Source organism: Ictidomys tridecemlineatus, chromosome 16, assembly GCF_052094955.1.
Source record: "Ictidomys tridecemlineatus isolate mIctTri1 chromosome 16, mIctTri1.hap1, whole genome shotgun sequence".
NCBI classification, from domain to species: Eukaryota; Metazoa; Chordata; class Mammalia; order Rodentia; family Sciuridae; genus Ictidomys; species Ictidomys tridecemlineatus.
The window spans coordinates 3,167,610-3,190,087 of record NC_135492.1 but is presented as its reverse complement, the minus strand read 5'-3'; the positions used below and the strand labels follow the sequence as shown (position 1 = coordinate 3,190,087).

The window sequence follows — 22,478 nt, the reverse complement described above, 5'->3', positions numbered from 1 at the left end:
TGATGCATAGTGCTTGGGTTCTGGCTCAGAGTTAGAACACTCACCTAGTATGTGTGAAGAACTGGGTTTGATCCTCAGCACAACATAAAAATGAAATAAAAAAATTGTGTCTACTTATATCTAAAAATATTAAAAAACAGTGTCAACTAGTGTTGGAAAAATATTAACAAAATAATTTGTTCATTTGAAATATGTGAGACAGTTTATTATGTTGTGAAATAATAAATTTGGCATTGGGGATATGAACAGGGAAATGAAATTATAGGATTATATTTTGAAACCTTTAAAAAATGAAGCTGAAGAAAAATTCCAGCATTCTGAATTTGAGTTCCTTCTTCACAGATATATAGAAAGCTCAGGAGGAAAAAGCAACTTAGTCAATTGTATACCAGCAACACTTTTACACAGAGAAAAGAAAATCACATCTAAATTTGGAATACTCTCATGATAATATGGCAATAAGTAATACACAATCTGAGGAGATGCCAGGCTTCCAGAACAAAGCTGTCCATGTAGGCTTCAGCCCCTTGAGCACTCTCTAACACTTCCACAAGGGTCTGTGTCTTTGGGGTGCTCCATGCTGCCCTGGACAGGACACGCAGCTCAGGGCTGGACCAGCAGGATACAGTAGCCTCTGTCCCCCTTGACTCCCATCAGATTCCCACATCAGGACTGTACAGCTCCCACCCTTCAGGCTGAAGCTCAGTCCAGGCAGCAGAGAAACTGTGTGGCCATTGTGGGGATCTCTTCCCTGCTGCCATGATGGTCTAATATCCACATCTGTTCTGGTGCTCCATGGAGCTTCCCAGGGTGATGAGATGAGATCTCAGGTGATGAGATAGGACCTCAGGCACACTTCATGTTGGGCTATTGGTTTCAGTGTAACTGAGGCACTCTCTGCTTTTTCTCCACACATGCATGCACAATACATACTCAAAAGACTTTATATATTTTTATGTTTTATTATAGCAAATTGGTAGATGTTAGAATTCAAAAGATAACCATAAAAAGATAACTTCTTGGGAAGTTGGTCCAAAGAAAACTTTAAGAGAGACACAATAAAAAGCATTTAGAGGGACTGAGGTTGTGGCACAACACTACAGCACTCACCTAGTGTGTGTGAGTTGCTGGGTTCAATCCTCAGCACCACATAAAAATAAAAACAAATAAAAATATAAGTATTGAAAAATTACAACTAATTTTTTAAGAAAGCATTTAGAAAGAAAAAAATAGAAAAAAAATATCAATCACTTATATCTTTCATCAACACCAAATAATTTCTACCTGTTCCTTACGACGAGGTGGTCCTGCCTTGGATGACATGCTGCCTGTTCAGAAGATGATTAAAATCTGCCCAGCAGTGAGCTGCCCATGCCCTAGCAGCATAGCTGGCTCTGTCCCTCAGCAATCCCTCAACCCCATGGCCAGGATCCATGCTGACCACACCTGCATCCCCACAGCCAGGCTCAGGGCTGACCACACCCGCATTGCTCTTGGCTATTTTTGGTGTGTGTCTGGACAATTTTGTTCATTTTCATTTCTCTTTGTAAATATGCTCCTAACCTCAGTGTTTTTCAGGGAGTTAATAGTTATAGTACTACAACTTTGTTCTTTGAGGCTTACCCATGAGAGGATTGATTAAAAGGTGCATTATTCTCAGTTAACAGCTATAGAGACCGAGCTGCTGCTGATCCAGGATGGTGACACCATGCTGAAAGCAGATGGACTATATTGTGACAGCCCCAAGGAGGGTGGAAGAGCAGTGCTGGGGACCCATGCACACCATCAGCAGGTGCCGGCTCCTGGTGAGCACATCACAGGGCTTCCTAATGTGAAAAGGCAAGCCTGGTTTATTCCCCATTCAAATTGGAAATTGTGGTTGATACTTCAGGCGCTCATTCTTTTCCACAATGCCATAGATAAATGGGCTGCTCAGACCAAAAGGAACATTTGTTTCTCATGTGATCAATATGCTCCATGTAAACATTCTCAGTTTGGGGATGAGATTCAAGTTTTATTTTTAACTTGGTGTATTTTTTTCTTCTTCTTTTGAACAGAGTGATACATCATGCCAACCCTTTGTGCACTGAAACACACCACCAAATGCTCTCCAGAATTGAGCCACAGGGTCAGGGTGTCTGGCATTGGGTTTGGAGGGGCATGCACAGGGTGGGCACTCAGCAGAAATGGATGCTCTGGGGCCTTCTGTTGTGCTAAGCTTGTGCATTAGCACACTGATTCTCATATATGGCAGATGAGAAAGCAAAGCTCAGTTCAGAAAAGGAAGAAATCTGGCTGGCCTGTTCCTGGACCCTGGACCAGAGCTCAATGGCATGGGTGTCCAATACCCTGCTGGATCAGCACCTCTAGTCCCAAAGAGAAAACCTCAAGGTTATGACTGTTGCTCTTGTGTGGAGTTAGATAACTTGGACCACAAACCGCAGTTATCACAAAGGACTCAAATTAGGCTCTTGGAAAGCCTCCAAGAGTATTAGCACCATCAGCCGCAGCTATGTCATGGAGTCAGGGAATGGCCTCTCTATGTGAGAACAGAGCAGTACCTCCCTGAGTCACACATGAGCAGGTCACTACTCCAACCTACATTCCAGGAAACATGAAACTCAGGATCCAGTTCCTGAACCAGCACTGGCCACAGTCCCACATTCTTAAATGGGCCAAGAATGCCCCAGCCTACCTCACGTCATGGATGCAGGTACCACATCAGAGTCTGTAAAAGTCAGGTATTTTAGGCAGTATTTTAGCAAAATATCATTATGTGTATTCAAATTGTTTGGAAGAAAATAAAAATATTTAGGTGTAAAGTTGATTTTACCTCCCTTCTCTGCTCTGTGCTTTTTCTGGTGTTTACATATTTATTTATAGGTAACACCAGAACTACCAATTGGTGGAACAGCCAGGACTCATGTTTAAAGCATACGTCAGAGCTACACCCCTAGTATGTGGTCACTATTTGGAAACTGAGCACAGGTTCACAGAAAGAACACCCACAGGGTGGAGGTCCAATGCCCCAGCACCTCACCAGGGACAGTTTAGGGCTCATCCTAGAGGTCCTGTTATCTCAGACAGTCACAACAATGGCTTAGCACAAAGTACACCTCAAAAGAATAAGACCTGGCCTTCATAAAGGCCTGAGAATTGTGCCCACATGCCTCGCTCTAGCCCAGTTCACTTGTGTTTGTTGTATTGTGGCACATAAAGGAGCAGCAGAAGCCTAAGAGGAAGCCAATAGTGTGGTAGTGGGGCCCATGGGCACTGGAGGCCACCTACCGCTCTGCTGCCCCCCTAATATGCAAGAGACTGAGCTCAGTAGCTATTGGAGCTCAATGGCATGGGGGCCAGAGACCATTTGGTATCCACTGGCTCAAGGGCAGCTGTGGAGTAACAATGAGGCACAGGCCTACCTGCACATAGAAATTCACACAGGTCATGAGACCATTAGTACTGATGGATTTAGGGATACTATGTGCTATGACTCATTCTTTGCTTGCCATTCCATTTGGAAATGTCCTAATGGGAGCAGTACAGCTGAGGAGACATGTAATTCCAGTGTAATTCGAGTGTGATCTTCTAAGTGATTAACTGGCATTTTTTGGAAGGTTGCAGGGGTGTTTTCTATGTAGAAAGGTTGCTATAGCCGCTGCTCAAGGGCCCACTGGGCATGAAGGGCGCTGCCAGAGTAGAGGCAGAGTACCAGGTGCCTGTGCTACTTGTGAGATGGGTATTCCATTTTTTAAGTTATATGTCATTACCAAAAGCAAAATAAAGCAAAAATAGAAGCAAAACACAGAAAACCAAATAGTAGCCCAGAAGCCCAGGCCCACCTGGAGAATGCATGCATGCTTAGATATGGAATCCTGTGAACTCACCAGGGAATCACCAGGATACAGAAGCCCTGGATAGCTTACTCTCCCTGGAGCCAGAACCATGGCTCTCATTAAATCAATTCTTCATTCTATGATGTGTAATTTTTAATCCAAATGAAAGCCCATTAGTCACTGACACATTCATCTCCTAATGTCTTCTCTCACCTCTGCCTTGGCTTACAAGAAGGTGGTTAAATTGGTTTGCCAGAAGGAAGAGAAATGGAGATTGCAGAGAATGGCAGGAAAATGCCAGGAACAATGGAGCACGAGCTGGTGTGGGGCTGAGGCTCCAGAAGCAGATGCTACCAACAGGTGGACATTTCCTTTACCATAATTTTTTTTCAATTCTTATATGTTCTGTCTAACCACACTGAATAAAAATAATGTTCACTCTTTAACCCCAGAGCTCATGGAATGTTCTCCATGAGGTAGCTGAGCTTCTTTCCTCCTTCCTGACCCAATTTGAAGATCATTTCCTTGGTGTAGCTTCCTTAATTCCACCTTCCTCTGTATCGTCTTCCTAAGCACAGCCTTACCCACTGCATATTCCTTTATTAGGTTTCCTGTGTCTCTAACCCAAATTTGACAGGGCTTAAGAACAGACATCATTTATAATCATTTCTAATTGCCATCTCAGGTGTCCAGGGCACTTTGAATTGTCTGTTAACTGATCTAAGAATAACCTTCCTGGGCTGGGGCTCAGCAGTAGTGCACTTGCCTGGCATGTGTGAGGCACTGGGTTCAATTCTCAGCACCACATATAAATAAATAAAATAAAAGTCTATCAACAACTAAAAAACTATTTTAAACAATAATCTTCCTAAAGTTTTACTCTGAAGGTTGTGATTTTTACAAAAGAAAGCTTTAAAAAAAATCCCAAAGAAACACAGACAGAAAACTCCCTCAGCTCTGCAGCACTAAGCACACTTTTTAAAGTTCCTTGAGATTTTATTAACCCAGGTGCACTGCTATCATAAGAGTTCTTTGAGAACCCATGCTATAAATGTCACCTGTTCCCATTAAGCAAATGTATTATACATAATTGTCTAAATTTATGTTGACTCTTCTAGAGAGTGGTCAATATAGTAATATATCAAAATATCTAGTCTCAGAATGTAGAAATCAACTTTTATTTTGCAACTTAAGTACTTTTTACCATTATCCAAATAATTTAAGCAAAATTCATAGCTGCCTCAGTTACTTGGGTATTATTAGTGAAACTATGGGAGCTGGGGTGTTGAGAAAATTAGGGAAAGGGATTCTTTTGGTTCTGATTGAGCAAGTAATTCAGTTTTCTTTGAAATCTATGGATAATTTTAAATAAGGCAGTTAATTTCAAATATTGTATTCCTTAGACATTTTTTTCTTTCTAAAGTGATAGGCATCTTGCTATGTCACACTAGTGTCATCAAACTCCTGAGGTAAAGAGATGCTCCTGCTCAGCCTCCTGAATGGCAAAGACTACAGGAGTGTACCACCATACTTTGGCTAGACCAATCTTCCTTTAAAAATTAAAATAGTTATAAAACCTGGGATATGAACTAATTAAGGAGGTATATTAACATAAATAGACATAGTTTTATATTCTATCAAACTATACTATTTATCATACTTCTATGAATAAAGCTTTTAAAAGCACATCTTTTTTGTCTTCTCAGGGAAAATTCGTACTTGTATATAGTTATGGAGTTTGGAAATTATTAATAACTTATTCAAGCATTGCTTCTTATTCCTTTCACCCCTTGTAAACCTCTTCAAGTAGCAAAGATGCTCATATGTACAAAAAATAGGCCTAAATCATTACTCTCTAGAAAATATTTATTGACAGTTGTTTTAATTTTAATTCCATAATCTGAAATAAATATATAACATAATACACAAAATACAGTAAAATGCACTTTTCCCACTTCAAATAAATATATTTAACCTTTGTGAAAAATTAATAATTTGTGTAATTCACCCCAATATATTAATCAGTGAAATAAAGCAAAGATAATCTCTTGTTAAATTGTCACTTATTTTAATGTTTCTTGCAGGCATTTTTGGGGGGACAAAGAAAACTACTTTTTGTAAAATGATATTGACTTGAAGACTGTTACTTCCTTTTGGAAAAGGCAAATATAAGATCTTTTAAAGCATATTTATTGTCAAAAAGTATCTTTGCTTCAAAGAAAATGGCATCCAAGTCTTAGTTACTGATAAAAAAGGAAGTTTTATTGTGAATTTGTTGGTACATGATCATAATATTTACTGCTTGAGAGGTTATGGCAAAACTAATTCCCCCCAAACAAATGCTGAATGTCTTCTTTGATATGAAGAGGCTGATTCATAGTGGGGTGTGGGGGGGGGGAGAATTGAAGAAATAGACAATGTCTAAAAAAGGCATAAAGGTGAGAGGGGAGGGCATATGGGTAGAAATAATGTTTGAATATGTTGGAGATTATTATTTAAAGTACATGTATGAAGACAAAAATTGATGTAAATATACTTTGTATATAATCAGAGATATAAAAAAAATGTGCCCTCTATGTGTAATAAGCATTGTAATGCATTCTGCTATCACATATAAATTTAAAAAAAAAAAACAATAATAACGGAAAAAAAGACATTTCAAGGAGAGGATGAAAAACTTACCAAGACTCTGTCTCATATAACATTAAGATTGGGGTCTAGTTTTGAATAGAACAGCACCCTTTGTTTCAATCATAAGAACCACACAGCAATGTGGAACTTATTTCTTTTCAAAGTTGAACAAAACATAATATTACCAAATTAATAAATTGGGCATAAAAATTATCAATCAATGAAGTCATACCATTAAATGGTACAAAGTAACAGGTAATCACCACAACTTCTGCAGGTAACTGGGATGAAAACTGAGGCTCAGTAAATGTTGGTGGCTTCCAAAAGCCACATAGTAAGTCTGTGTGGCAGAACTCATATTAGGCCCTAAGCCTGCAAGTCTCCCAAGTTTGTGTGTGTGTGTGTCTGTGTGTGTGTATGTGTGTGTATGTGTGTGTGTATGAGTGTGTGTGCACTTGGCCATGAAATAGAAGCTGGGGAGAAAGGTGATAAGCAGTGAGGTATTTCTTCCCTGCAATGCAGAGAATATTAAAGAAATAGACCTAGAGAAAGCTTATGCACTAGAGAGATACCAGCTCAAACACTGGCCTGCAGCCATCTAGACAGATGTGCTGTGTATGTTAGACAGGATTTGTATTCTTGGGAAACTGGGTTTAAATTATATTTTTAAACACAAATAAAACCACTCCTTGTAGCCACAAGGGAAGTCTGAAGCATGATAAATGTCTGCAGCAAGTTTTCCTGTGCACCCACCATGAGAAAATTTTAAGACTTGGAATTTGCCCTTGTTAGAACTTCTCAAAGAGAGGTAAGTGCAGACTGGGGAGATAGCTCATTTGGTACAGTGCTTGCCTTGCCTGCAAAAGGCTTTTGGTTCAATCCTCAGCACCACATTAAAGAGAGTGGTTAATTTGCTCAGTGCAGAGAAAGCCTGAGAGCTTGAAAACCTCTGGCTTAGAAGAACCCAGATTCAATGGTAGATTTGCTTCATGGGGGTGCTCAGACCCAAGGTAAGCCTGCTGTCTTCCCAGTCATATTAGAGTTAAGCAAGAAGTGGGCCCCAGATCTAGGGACAGCCCAGTGTTCTGAGCCAGGAGCTCTGGTTAAGAACTAATAAAGACAGAGAATCTCCCACAGCTAGGCCTATTGTGACAGACAATTATTCAATGTCTCTCTTTGTTTAATTAGATATTACTCCAAACCCTGTTGTCTCCTTCAGGCTATTAAGCTTCACTCTCTGAGACATACATGTGTAGCTTTCATGCCTCTTATTAGGCTCTCCTCTGAGTCTTGCTGTGGTCAGAGGTCAGGGCTGAAAGCTGTTTTGCTTTCCAATTTCTAGTCAAAGAAGACAGGCTTGTCCAGACTTAAGATAGGGTTCAGATTTTGGGCAAAAGTACAACAGAATCAGGGGGAGTTTCTTTGTGAGTAGAAAAAAGGTAGGTGTTTCCTTTTCAAGAGGATAGCTGGCTAGACCTTATGGTCTCTGAAGGGCTAGTCTGAATAAAGCCATATAGCAAGCCTCTGGTCCAGAGCTTCCAATACATGGCTCATGTGCAGCAATGAGTTTTTTTGGAGCTTAGAATCCAGATGGTACCACTGATTTAAATTTCCCCATGCATCTTACCTGGATCTGTGGTGGGCTGAGAGGCTCAGAGGTGGGGGCCTTGTGGATGGCGCCATGCAGAGGGGCTCACCAGGCTCCTGCTCGCCCAGGAGTGCTGTGGAGAGGCACTTTGTGAGCAAGAAGCTGCTGGAGAGTGGTGCAGAGTGACCTCCAGCTGATCTGCAGGCCACACAGAGTAGTGAGGCTGCCCAGCACCATGGAGCCATACAGGGCAGACAGTTGGGCGCCATGAAGTGTTAAGGTCTGTAAACAAGTCAAAATAACACCTGGTATTTTGCCAGGGGAATGTTAGAGTTCGTAAACAAGTCTGGATGGTGTCTGGCAAAATGCCAGAGGGAGTGGTTTGAGAAGTAACAAAAGCGAGCTATTAAGTGTGGAGATTCCTGATTGGTTGACTGATGTATCTAGTTTATGCTAATTAAGATAAGCTGTGCAAAATGTATAAATAGCTCTGTTGTTCTATAATAAATGGCTTCCATTCCTGCTGTATCAATCTACAGAAGTTATTCGTCACCCCCCGGTTATTCTGCTGCAGCCGGACCTCGGCAATGAAGGTCAGAATTTGGTGAAACTGCCAAAGCCTTCTTTTTCCTTCTCCTTCTTTTCCTAAGAATCAAAGACTCCATGAAAGGAAAATCAACTCTTAGGGGTCCAATCTCAGCTTCTGTGGTACTCCTATGAGCTGGCCAGGAAGATTTCAGGGGTTGGCAGCAGCCAGGTCCCATTGCCCAGCAGGCTGTGTGAACAGGCTGGGGAGGGTAGTGTCATCTGTTCTCAGGAGCACAGACTTATGTGCATGCTTTCAGGGCACACATGGCCAGGTAGGGCCCACTGCCCATGGTCAGTGAATGAGAAAAATGCAGGGGCCACCCTGGAATACACGATTGCTTTTAGGGGGCTTGGTAAAGTTCTGACAGAGCCACTGCCTCCTGTGCAAAATCCAGGTGGCTGCTATGTGAACTTGTGGAACACAAACAACAAAGGAACTTGTGCTTCTTGTGGGGATGGGCCCTCTGTAGCTGAGATGAGCCCTGGGCACAAAGGGCGCTGGGCTTGAGTGGCCTCCTGTCCTGAATGCCTGGAGTACATCCCTCCTCTTTCCAGAGCAGGAGGACCTTCACTCCTTTCTCATGGAACAACTGGTACCTTCCTTTTAATACCAGGACCCTGCTGGGTGGGTGCTCTTGAGGGGAAAGAAGTAGTTGCACGGTACTGCTGACTGCAGGGCAGCTTTATTTTAGAGGAATAAAATGTGTGTGTGGTTGCAGGCTTGGGTAGTGAGGTAGTGAGCCTCAGTGACCACTGAACCCCTGGCCCATCATAATGCTGCCTGCAGAGGGGGCAGAAGGACAGCAGGGCCCAGCACCTGGGACCCACTCAAAGTTCATAAATCCTGGCATTTCTGGGCCCTTCAGAAATTCATTGTCTCAAAGGTGCTCAAAGCCAGCTGAGAGGGAGCCAGGCCTGGCAGTGCAGGAAGGCAGGTGAGACAGCATGGGGAGAGGTCTTTGATGTTGTTGGCTTCATGTTTGTCCTTGAGAAAATCAGCTTGGTGAGGCTCAGGTTTGGAAACAGGGGTGACATTGAGCCAGTCCTTCGCCAGGCTGCTCTGTCACTACGCAATACTCTCAGCCCTGTGGATCGCAGACACAGCCATACAGAGGGTCATGTGACGTTCATTGCAACAGCAGATGAGGTGATGTGGGTACATTACACCAAGGGGCCTCGCTGCCCCTCTGGCCTGATGTAGAAGTTGAGGGCACAGCTGGACAGTGGGGAAGGCATAAGATCTAAACCCCTCTCCATGAGCCTGACAGCTGCTGGAGGGAGGCTAGGAAAGGGGACGGTCTGGTGCCAGGATGGATGTCTGTCTTAAGCAGACATCTCACTGTCATCCGCTTCAGTGCCTTAGTCCCACCTCTTAGAAAGTTCCCAGCCTAAGCACGGGGCTCCTCTCACTGCTGTCTTTAGTAAGGAAGGCATGGCCAGGAGGGTGCATCTGCAGCCTAGACACACACCTGAGGTAGCAGTCCTTCTGGTGCCTGTGCCTGCTGGGGGCCTGCAGCTAGGCAGAGCAGCACCCCATAGCTGTGGAGCCCACATTGGTGTTTAGGCTGGCTGTGCCACTGACACATGGAGGGACTGGGGAGTGACCTGCCCGGAAGACCCAGCTGGGTGTCCCCTGAGCGGTGTTCCTGGTGCCCTCAGTGGCTGCAGGTTCATCCTCCAAACCTGACCTCTCACCGGAGGTCTTTCCATACCTGTCACAAGATCAGCTAATGCTGACTGGGGCTGGTCCTGGGATGTGCAGACGGGAGTGCCCGGGCACTAACCAGATAGTAAAATAAGGATGGCAGCATCAGCTTTGCTCATCTGACTACTCCCCGAGCCACACAAGTACACACGGCTCTCCATCCCTGCTGCTCCAGGGCTCCCTGCTGGGTCTTTGTGCCCTCTGTCCTCAGAGCTCTAGGACAGGGCCCTCTCCTGGGTCTCCATGCCCTCTGTCTCCAGAGATCGAAGTCAAGGCCCTCTCCTGGGTCTCTGTGCCCTCTGGGAGGAAATGACTTAATACTGGTTAGTCTCTTCCTGTGGAATGACAAGCAGGAGGATTGGGTGTGACCTTGACACAGCAGACTCTGACTTACTCATGGAGGCTCCCTTCCTACCCCACAGCAGACCTCTGCCTGCTGGGGTCCTTTCCTTGCCCCACCCATCCCCACACTGAAGACCAACTTCAGGAGAAACAAAATGCTTACCAGCTGGGTTCCCCCCCAGGGACTCTGCCCTCTGTGTGCCATTGCTGTTGGTGGCCTCCAGCCTCCCGTCAGGACTGTGATGGATGGGCCTGGGCATGCGCAAGGGCTGGAGCTGTTGGCTGTGGGTTTAGGAGGAACACACTTGAAACAAGTTGGAGCACGTTGGCTGCAGCGGATGGCTTTTCCTGTAATCCCGCCAGATACCCCCACCCTGGGTCAATGATGAGGGCGATGAGGACGCCTGGAGCCTCCCAGGTGATACAGAGGCCTCTGACCTTCAGGGTTTCCCAGTCCTCCCAACGGGCTGCTGGTGTTTTGCCAGATACACTGGCTATTTTCCCCCTTTTAGGATTTTGATTTTAATAGGAACCCTGGAGGCCTTCAGAGGTTTCTGATGCCGACTTGAGGCCTGGCTCAGCCTTCCGGATGGTAATTAATGTTTACGCAACACGACAAGCACGAAATGCAATCTCTTTGAGCCCTGCCAAGCACCCATCATTCCCCTGATCTCCCACTCCTGCAGTGTTTGGAAATTAATTTGCCTTGAACAAACAGTAGGTTTTCCTCAATTTATTTGTACAGTTTCAGTGGCTGAGAAGCAGAGCTGCAAGACTAAGTGTCATCCTGCCATTCGTTCGAGTAATTGAATCTGCTAATGGAACAAACTGGTCTCTGTTTAATGATTTGAAGAAAAGAGGGAGAGGAGGAGGAAAATAAAGAGACACATATGTTCCAGAAGGTGGACACTCTCCCTGAAACATTGTGCATTGTGCATTGTGGAGTTCTGGAGATAGCAGAACTCTGAACGGAGGGATTCTAGCATTGTGAACATCAGCACAGCTTGGGTTAATAGTTTTACAAAACAGGCAACATTTGCTTAAGAAGAGGTTACCTCTGAGGTGACAGAATAGACTAGCAATAGGATTTAAACTGTGAGCCTTACTGGTAACTTGAAAGAACTGAATGTCGATTCACAGAAATTTGATGCTTCTGCATGGGCCTGGGGTTCTCAGTGCGGAACATTTGTTCTTTAACAATGTTCCCACTTAAGTTGAAGTCCGGAGGGGCTGGGGCTGGGGCTCAGTGGTTGAGTGCTTGCCTAGCACATATGAGGCCCTGGGTTTGATGCTCGATACCTCGTAAAAATAAAATAAGGGTTATTGTGTCCACCTACGATTAAAACATATTTTTTTAAAGATTTAAGTTGAAGTCTGGATTACTTATTTGGCCACAATCTTGAGTCCTGTGTGACGAGGTCTCGGAGGCTCTGTCATTTAGACAAGTAGAGAAGTTAATTAGAAGATGGAGTAATGACAAATAACATGTGTCCATTTCTTGGATGTATGGAGCAGACATTCAGATAGGTAGAGATTGGGTGAGTTGATGGATGGGTGGATGAATTGATGGATGGATAGGTGGATGGATTGATGGATGGATGGGTGGATGGGTGAGTGGATGGACGGGTGGGTGGATACTTTGCCTGATAGCTACTGGTTTTCTTAATATCTTTGAGGCTTATTCAGGTTTACTACAGTAATGATCTGGCAGGGACGTAGCCCTCTTAGGACTTCACAGCCAAGTGTAAAGACAGGTAGGGGACACAGGTGTAGAGGCTATGCTTTGAGAGCTGCTGCTTCCTTCCGTTTCCTTCCTGTTCCAGTATACCTGCTGATTCGCACCAGTGAGAAATGGTGAGGACAAGGGGGGAGCACGATGCCATGTTCTGTCTTCATTTCTGAGAGGAAAATATTTATTTGGTCTCTTGACGTGGTTTTATTGCTTTGCTTTTTTGTTTTAATCCATGCAATAGTGGAGACAATTCTCTTGATAATGGTGGTGTATTATCCATGAACTCCACCATGGGTATCTTTTTTTCTTTCATAGTAATAATATGTGTTCATTACAGAAAATTTAGGGAGTTAAGAAAAGTACAGGTCCATGAGGTACAATTGGTGGTCTCTTCCTGGATATGGGATTTGGTTAACATTTCGGGTGTGTTTTTCCACTTCGAGTGTGCATTTATAGAGATGGTTTTCAGTTCTGAGACCATATCCAGAACAAGAACAGTGTGCTGAATTTTTCTTGGTGGTCACTTTGTCCAAGGTACCCCATGTCATTTGTACTTCCTGGCAGTGGTTGGGGACACTGCGCCTCCACTATGTGCTGGACTGCAGTAGCGCTTCACCTGCCAGAATCCACATCCATTGCCTTGCGAGGCAGTGACTGTGCTTGTGCGTGGAGAAGTGTGTGGCTCATCATGGACGGACACACCACCAGGCCTCCCAGATCCAGAGCCTGTGGTGCACAGTGCCTGTGGATAGCATTTGGTCACACATGCTCGTGTCTCACTGGCTGGGATGACACACAGTTGATACACCCATCTGTACACATAATTCAAAATGTAAGTAAGTCCCTAATGAAATATAAAGGAGAAGTAAACGGAAGTCATTCATAACAACATAAATGCTTGCTCATGGTGGAGAAGGACATGTAAACGTGGCCGCTACAACCATGGCCACCTGGTGGTGGCAGTTAGTCCCCAGAAGCAGCCTTGTGTTGATGTCATGGTTTTTCCTAAGAGTGAACAACTTCTGGTGAAGTCCCAGATGTGGCAAAGTATAGTAGTTGCATTCCTGGAAAATTCAGTCAGTAAGTGTTGAAACCCTGCAAAAAAATTACTTTGTGTTGATTTTTCATTTAACTCTTAATAATGATTTGTTCATAGGTCCGTGTTGATTATTTAGTACTTAGTTTATTTTTATGGTTGGGTTTATTTTATTCAGTTTTAGTGATTTGTTTTTTCACAAAATTCATTTTATTTTCAAATTCATTAAACATTTTCTCTGGGCACAGTGGCACATGCCTTTAGTAATCCCAGTAGCTCGGGAGGTTTAGGCAGGAGGATCCTAAGTTTAAAGTCAGCCTCAGAAAATCGAGGCACTACACAACTCAGTGAGACCCCGTCTCTAAATAAAATATGAAAAAAGGCTGGGGATGTGACTCAGCGGTTGAGTGCCCCTAAATTCAGTCCCTGATACACTACCCTCCAATTTTTTTTGCTTGTTTAAATTATTTTTTATACAATAAAGCAAAATGTCCCCCCACTATCCAGTTCCTAGCTATAATAATACAATTATACATAAATACACACACATTAATTTTTCCAGTTTCTACAAAGACAGCATGTGCTATACATGGTACACAAAACATTTTTTTTAAGCTGCAAATTATTCCATGGTATGAATCCACCAGTGATCTCAATTGGGACATTTCCAAACTTAGACTTTAAACCATAATGTTGTTTCATTATATCTGAATTTCATTGTATCTAAATCCTTGTACACCCACCAAGTCAAGGGAACCCTATTTGTTCTTTTACTAAATGTTTCCAAATTGCCCTCCAGAGATTATCGGGTTTGCTTTGTACTGGGGAGGTACAAAATAAGGTCCATTTCCTGGCATGGTGATACATCTCTATCTTCCCAGTATTTACAAGCCTGAGGCAGGAAGATTGCAAATTCAAGGCCAGCCTGGGCAATTTAACAAGTCCTATCTCAAAATTTTGACATGGGGTGGGGGCTACAGCTCAGTGGGAGAGTGCTTGCCTAGCATGCCCAAGGCCCTGGGTTCAATCCTCAGTACTGTGGGGGGGGGTCAGGGTCCAATTTCTCAGGGCACTTGTATCAAATCTGTATCAAAATCAAACACTTTTTTTCTAATCCTCCATTAGGTTTTTAAAAAATTTATTGAGTTAAGTTCATCAATTTATATTTTACATGCAGTAAATGCCCTTTTTACCATACACAATGGAGTATAACTTTTATTTGCATCTTTTATTATAAGCCGTGATGTGTTATTCTTATAATTGCAAGAAGGGAGATTGCTTAATCCCAACCCCAAAATGTAATGAGTACAACATTTAAATAACACTCGTCAATTTGAATATTTCTCCAACCCCAGCAAATCTCATCCTTTGGCAAATTCAAAGCACATGATTTTAAAATGTGTTCCTGCCAATTTTAGAGAAGCATAGTAAGACAAATTGTCAAGATGGAAAACCTTAAAGGGTAAGATCCATTTATTGAATAATTGAAAGAAAGAGGAAATGCATTACTGATTAGCCACAAAGATGCATGGTGCGTAATCTGTGCCTAAAGAGGCCTGTGTAAATGAATGCATAGAACTGTTTCAGCCACCAGCGTTCTTTCCAGCTCTTCACCTGTGGGTGCCCTGCCTACAGGTCACAGTACCAGAGCATTGGTGGGTTGATGGTGGCTTTCAGGTGTAGCTAAAGTATGGTGTTGCCATTATTCCCTGTAGCTTTCTTCGCCCTTTGCAGTGACTGGTTTACTTAAATATTTTAACTAAGTCAGGGATTTGCTGTTATCTGCTTTGTTTGGGGGCTTTTGCTTTCCAAGGACCACACAGTGTAGACTGGAGAACAGGCATTTGGTGGACAGAGTTAAGATCAGAACCCAAAACTTCTGATCTATCAAACAGCAAGGTGACCTCCAGACAGCAAGTTCTCACTTCTCTGGGCTCATTCCATTTGACAACAGAGGGTTGGATTCCCAGTGTGGTCCAAGGGTCAGCAGCATCACCTGTGAGATGGCAGGCAGTTCGGGAATTGGAGCCCCACCCAGAGCTGCTGGGCTGGAGTCTGCACCTTCACAAGACCCTCCCTGGGTGATTGGCACACCTGCTCAAGTGGGGGCCGAGCCGGGACAGCCTCCTGGCTGGTCTCCTTTTAAAGTTCTGTGCTCCTGGGTTCCTTTAGTGCTTCCCCAGAGCTGGCTGGGACAGACTGGTGTGGTTCTTTGGATAGGCTCAGGCTTCCTATTTCCCTCCTTGGTCGTCCAGGGCAGCAGCGACTGCCATGCTCTTGGTACCACACCTTACTCTCCAGAGGTGTTCAGGCTGGGATTAGACATGGGGCAACAGGAGAGGAGGCCACGCCTGCAGGACACATGCCTTCTGCAGACTTGGCGACATCGAGCTTGGTGGCTGTCCCTAGTATGTTCCTTACCAGCATAAGTGTATTTAAAGGGTGTCTTTTAGAAAGGAAGTCTTGTTAATTTGAGCAGATTTATTTCAACATTAATTTTTAGAGGAATTTGGATATAAACGTACCAAAATAGAAAATATTGATTGATTCTTCACCATCCTAGTCCAAGGAGAAGGGAGTAGTGCAGAAGTATGCAGATGGGTTCCTGCCAGTGCCGGGGCCTGTACCCATCAATTGGCGTATTGACGTAGGTGAGGGAAGAGCCCCGGCACATGCCCAGCCCCTCTCAGTTGGCATGTACTCTCTGGATTTCCACGATCCTGAAGCTTTCTCTCCTAAACCAGACTAATACCCCTGTTTTTGTGAAAGAAAAATTCAGGAAATTTGTGAGATATGACAGAAAAAGCATGGAGAGGGCAGGCCAGACCATGGCTCCCACTTCTAAGATAAAGGCCCTGCAGGATCCCCTGAAGCCACTTCTCTCCGGCCTCACCACGGAGCTTGGTCCAGGTCTGGGGACCCACAAAGTTTTGGCTTCATTGTAAGCAGAAACCTTTTATAAAGGTTCTCAAAACAGCACTGGGCAGAAATAAGACACCCAGAGGTCACCAGTGAAGTCATTTGTCCTCAGGCCTCATGAGATGCCCTGTCCCCTCGTACCTAGGCAGCACGTTGGCCTGAAGCTGGCCACGTCCACCACAGCCCCTGAGGTGCCTCGCTTATGAACCAGGGCTTATTTCTGCTTTGGTGCATTATTCAGGTTTGAACTACTTACCAAACGAACACCAAAGATGATGGCTTGCTCTGATGCAAACTGTGTGTGTATACACGAGTGTGTAAGCAGGAACTGAGAGACTGCGTGAGTGGCACATGCTTTTCATGGTGGCGAGAGATGTGGAAGAGGAGGTTTGCAAATGTGCCCTCATTTCAGAAAGTATTACAAGCTGTGCTTTTCCTGTTTCTGAACTGTAGTAAAGAAAGAATGCATCTTTTTTAGCACAAAAATGGAGATGAGGTGATCTCCCCCTGCCAGATGCCTACAAAGAACTTACTCCAAATTGGGCTATGCCTTGATATGTAATTATTGGTCTTTCATTATTCTGTTTTGATAATTTTATGGAATTCGGCTTCTGGGATAATCAACAATGACATCATAGTAGTTAAGGTCCTTTGACCTTAGGAGGGAAGCTTATTTTTTAAATTTATACGGGAGCATTTATTTTCTATTCTTTCCCCATAATTGAAGAATTCTACTTAAATTTTAAATCCAGTTAAGTGTCAGCATCCCGTGGTGCAGGGGCATTTCTGAAGGCCTGGTGAGTGTAGCTGTGGCACGCTTGATTTAAATTTGCGTTTGCATGTTTGAACTCAGATGTCCCTGGGCTGGCTGGGGCTCATCAGGAGGCCTGACTTTTGCCTGGAAGTTTGGCACTTGCTGAACAAGAACTTGTTGCTCTAAGAATGTCAAGTGTGCCTCCTCAGTCACAATGCAAAGGGGGAGGGGGAAAGGCCAATAAAAATCATCTGTTTGTTGTTAAGTAACATTTGCTTCATTCGCTATTGAAAACACTTCTCATTCAGGAACTGTATTTGTTTTTAAAGGGAAAAATCAACTTGTGGGCTATAATTTCCTAAGTGTGCTTCAGAAAGGCTTTGCAAAGACTGGGGACAGGGAGCCCTGGTTTGCAGACCACCAGATGTGGGATCCCCAGCCAGCGCACCCTTCTTCACAGGAAGGGTGGTAGGTGGCTGCTGGCTGTGCCTGCAGGCTGGAGCTCGCTCCCCTGGTGCCATGCTCCTGTGTCATTCTGTGTCTTCTCTTTGCTCTCCCCCATACAGATTCGGAGTTAGGTGTTGGCGCACTGCCCAAACATGACAGCCAGGATGCAGGGCCGATTGTCCCCAAGATATCAGGTCTAGAGAGAAGCCAGGAGAAGAGCCAAGACTGTTGCAAAGAGCCCGCCTTTGAGCCTTTGGTGCTTAAGGATCCCTGCCTTCAGGTCCTGCAGCCGCTGCCCCAGCCCCAGGCGGAGCACCAGCTTCGAGCCCCTTCTCCGGACCCTGACTTGGTGCGAGGTTCAGATAAAAAGAAGTCTTATAAACAGGAGTGGTTTTTCGAAATGAACCAAGTAAGCATACAGACACCAAGGCAAAGGCTCCTAAAGCAAGGCTTGGGTGTGGCCTCCAGACGGTGGCTTTGCCTACAGAGCCAGCAGGTTCTTACATAACAAGGAGCCTGTTTCACTCTAGCAGGAAACCCAAGTCCAGACGACACCCTGCCTGCAGAGGATAGCCAGGTAGCAGTCTGACTGCCTCTTTTCTTTCCTCTTCCACTGAAAGAGACCCAGGGAAGATGTTTTCCTCATACCCTGAATTTATTAGACTTATTTTCTCCTAACCATGATGCAGAGGTTGAATTGCCCTCATACGTAAATTGACTCCAGATCAAAAGAAAGAGACAACAGCATCCAGCTATTGCACCTAAAAAAATGTGTTCAGTGGAAATCACAAAAGAAATAGGATGAAAAATCCTAAATAATAAGAATCCTCAGGAACCTGCCCTAGAATTCCAACAGATTTTACAGGTCATAGGGTGGTAAGATGCTTTGGGTTTACTATTTTTTTAAAAAAAAATCATCTTTACCCTCAATAATTACTTCATCCCTGGTTTCAGATGACTCTCATGGGATTTCATCTCTCCAGAGAAAAAAAAACTTGTTATTTAGAGAAAGTGATTGAGCTTAAAGGCAGCACAGAGGCCAGGGATTGAGAATCTGATTGGTTTCAGCCCTCAGGGGCCTCACTCCCTTCTCCTCTGAACCGTCTCCTCCCAGTACTACTCACTAGCCCTGTTCATAATTATCTGCTATCATGATGCTATTGCTTTTGCCAATAAACACTTTGCACATTGCTACTGGTTTTTTCCAAGACAGCATGCCCCACTCTGATTTATGATATAAAAGATACAAGACTAACTTTCACAGCATAGTCCGTTCCATCAAAGAAAGATATTTAAAAAAAAAAAGTCTTGCCTTTCACCTTGCCCACTTCTCTTCTTTTCTCCAGGACAAGCTGCAGAATGTGCAAGTGGAAATGGGAAGGCTTTTTATGAAGAAAACAGCAGAGGCTTAAACGGATATGTGTTTGAAATCTGATTTGAGGTTTGTTTCTTCTTGTCACAATGTACTTTTATGTCTTATTGAGAAGAAGAGAAGGAAGAAGAGAAGGAGAAGAAGGATGAGTAGGAGGAAGATGAAGAGGAGGAAGAAGGCAAGCAGGAAGAGGAGGATCGAGGAGGAGGAGATAAAATCAGAATAAAACCTAAACTTCCATTGGTGCCCAGTTTTCCTCTCTACCATCTACTCTTTTTGTCCTTGAGCACCTCTCCCAAGCATCCATCTAATCCAATTCTACATAGCATAGAACACAATATTCTTTAGAATCAGATGTACCTGTGTTTGAATGTGCAAACCTCTTCATCTCAATTTCCCTTGTGTTAAATAAGTAAATCAATAGCATAAAAACACTTTTTCTGCCTGATAAAGGACCCAGAATAAACCTATGCTGCAGTCTCTGTTATAAGATTAGCACTTTAAAAAATGTGAGCTTCTTTCTTTCTTTCTATTCTATCCTTCTGTCCATAATGTTTTCCCTATATAGTAACAGAACACTCTGGTCCATCTTCTCATTGAGCTACCTTAAAATGCTACTGGCACAAACTCTCACTTCTAAGTTGCCCGTTTCCTCTATAAAAATCTCTCAGAATGTTATTCTGCCTTCTTTTGTTTTGAAAAACTTGACCACAGTTAGAGAAAATCAGGTATACTTGGTCAATATATTGCACTCCTTTCAAGTGACAATCTCATTTTGATGAAAATAGAGGCAATAATTGAAAACAAAGTGTTGAGGCTCTCAAGTGAACTAGTTTGGCAAACATTCATTGTATATCTACTAATGCACAGCATTGACATAGATGAGTAAGTAACAAAGATATGAAATAAAATTGTTTTTTACCTTACATAATTTGTAGTCTAGAGTGGATGGCAGACACATAGAAATAATTAAAAGACTGAATTCCAGGGAGTGCTAAAATAGAAGTTGAATCAAGAGTCATGGGTGAATGTGGGAGAAGGAGATGAATTCCAGGTGGAGAAATATAGGCACTTCATATGCTTCTTTGTGCCATATTTGAACTAAATTTTTAATCATGGGGTTTGGGAATGGCATGAGGAACTTGATCAGAGACCCAGCTGCTAAATAATGCACAATGCTTTTGGAGAATAGCAAGTAAAACATGGCAGTTGTAATGGCTAATATAGGCTTGGAATAGCAAGTAAAAGCAGAAAATAACATTATAAAATTGGATTAAAAACAGTTGAGAACTTATTATGGCAGTTTCAGGCATCTGAACTTTTTAATTGTAGTAGAAATCCATGGCTGATCCTATAGCAGGAAAGGTCATGATTGTTGTCGTACAGCAGAGAAACCACACTGGTAGTGAATTTGTATTGCAAATCGAAGAGAAGCTGGTAGTCAAGTGACAAGTAGAAATGCTCACTGTAATTTGGATCCACAGTAACAAGGCAATTACTGTCAGGGTAATGATGTGGCAGAAGCAAGCAACAGATGGCAGGAAATTTTAGGAGGCAGAGACAGCAGGGCTTGGCTTTTACCAAATGCAGAAAATTCCACAACAGGAATAGTTGAAGATTAATCCAAGTTTTGTTTAGTTTTGTTTTCCTGGAAGATGAGGATGCCATCAGTGAAATGGGTAAATTATGAGTTTGGCTGAGGGTTCATAAAAAATACTAAATACTATACAGGCAGAAAATTCCTGATCATGGACCACTTTAAACTCTCTGTATCACAATTTTTTTATCTATAAAATAGGCACCATTCATGTTGTGATTATCTCACTGGGTTGCTGTGAAAACCGGGCAAAGTCATGCATGTGGTCTGGCAATATTTTCTCAACTGTCAAATCTATTCCCAAAGTGAGGAATCAATAGAACTCTTCAAATTCCCCTACTTTTGCCATAGAGACAACTTTATGGCAATCAGCATGGAATTCTCTTCCCACAAAACAGCACCCTGACCTATAGCAATATTGTTTAGAAAAGAATTCTCAAGAAAATATTTTCTAAATAACATATATTAAAATATGATTTAGCAAACTCTAATTTTTCACTGCCAAAGCCTTCTGGATTTAATGAGCTTCATTTAGAGGTTTAGCCAAACAGGTTTTCAAAATAGAAAAGGAGAACTAAAGCTATTGTTATGGAAGCCCAAAAGGTTTCTAATTCTTGCAGAATTCAAGGGCTTAGTGTATGAAATGAGGCCACTTACTAGGCTGGGCCTAGAATGTGAATTAAATTTAGAAACACCAATTTTCTGAAACTATGTAATATCATTGTAGAGGGGTTTGATATGTGTACACAACTGTCACCTCTATGCACATTTTTAAAGTTGCCATTAGTTGGCATTAGTTCTCAATTAGTTGATGGAAATCCTGAGACTAGTAAGAGGATCACCAAGATAACCTACTGAAATATCATAATGGCACCTGATTCTCTGTTGGAAATATAAGCAGCTGAAGGAGGAAGAAGCATATGGTAACATGCTGCCAAACAGACATGGCATTAGGACATGTACTTGTCCTAAGTCCAATTACAATATTAAATAAATGACATATTCCTCACCCAGTTATGTATGTGTGTGTATTTAGCCCATTTACTTGTTTATGTCCAAGAGTTGTCTTACAAGGAATTAAAGTGGTTTTACAGTTAGCAGTAAAGGACAAAGGACATAGATGAGGAAATGTGAACAAATGGAAAGTAAGAACAAATTACAAATATGGTGATAGTATTACAGAACTGGGGCCTTCTAGGAAACTGAGGCAGCCTGAAGGTCCCCACCTCCCCTCAAACCCTAATTCTTTTGATCAAGTTAGAATGATTTCAGATATGTCACTCAGAGTAACAGGCAATGAGTTTATTGAAAGGATAGAAAAAGGAAAAGGGAACTGTATGCACAAATAACTGAGACAGGAGCGGCCTCAAATGAATCAATAGCTGTCTTTACTAAGTGTCAGCAAAATGGCACATGGCACATTGTCAGGGGAGAACATGGCACATCTGGTTACAAGAGGGGTCTTAATGAGGGTTGATCCTAGCAGAATGTTTAGTGTGAATTAATCATAAGATGGAGGAGAAGTAGTCTTGGCCAACAGGAAACTAGTTGTGCAGGTTAAAAAATTAACTCAGTAAAATAGCTATAAAAGCTCAAAACTCATTCTAACCCAAGGAAATGGTTGTAAAAGCTCAAAACTCACTGTTATTGGGATAAACATTCAGAATGGAGAGCTCATTTGTTTGCCTTCCTCTCTAGGACTCAATGTTACTAGGAAAGGATAAAAGCCCAGAAATTGATACTCATTGCTTATCTTCTTCCCCCTGGATCCACTGTTACCCAGAGCTTCACTTTTTTGCTTTTTTTTCCTTCCAGAACTCACTGGAAATGAGAAATGTAAATGTTCAGGGCCCAGTGCCTAGTACCCACTTCCTCCTTTCAGGATCCATTGCCACTGGGAAGGGATGAACCTGTGTCTTCTTCACCACCCC

At 43.0% G+C, this 22,478-nt stretch overlaps 1 protein-coding gene across 1 annotated transcript; it reads left to right on the top strand.

Moving 5' to 3' along the window:
• The first annotated feature begins 8,148 nt into the window (after positions 1-8,148).
• On the top strand, positions 8,149-18,132 carry LOC144371418 (uncharacterized). Its single transcript, XM_078033740.1, has 3 exons — positions 8,149-8,230; positions 8,544-8,648; positions 17,698-18,132. The coding sequence occupies exons 1-3, from the start codon at positions 8,149-8,151 to the stop codon at positions 18,084-18,086; spliced, it is 576 nt and encodes a 191-aa protein (XP_077889866.1). The 3' UTR covers positions 18,087-18,132.
• The last annotated feature ends 4,346 nt before the right edge of the window (positions 18,133-22,478 follow it).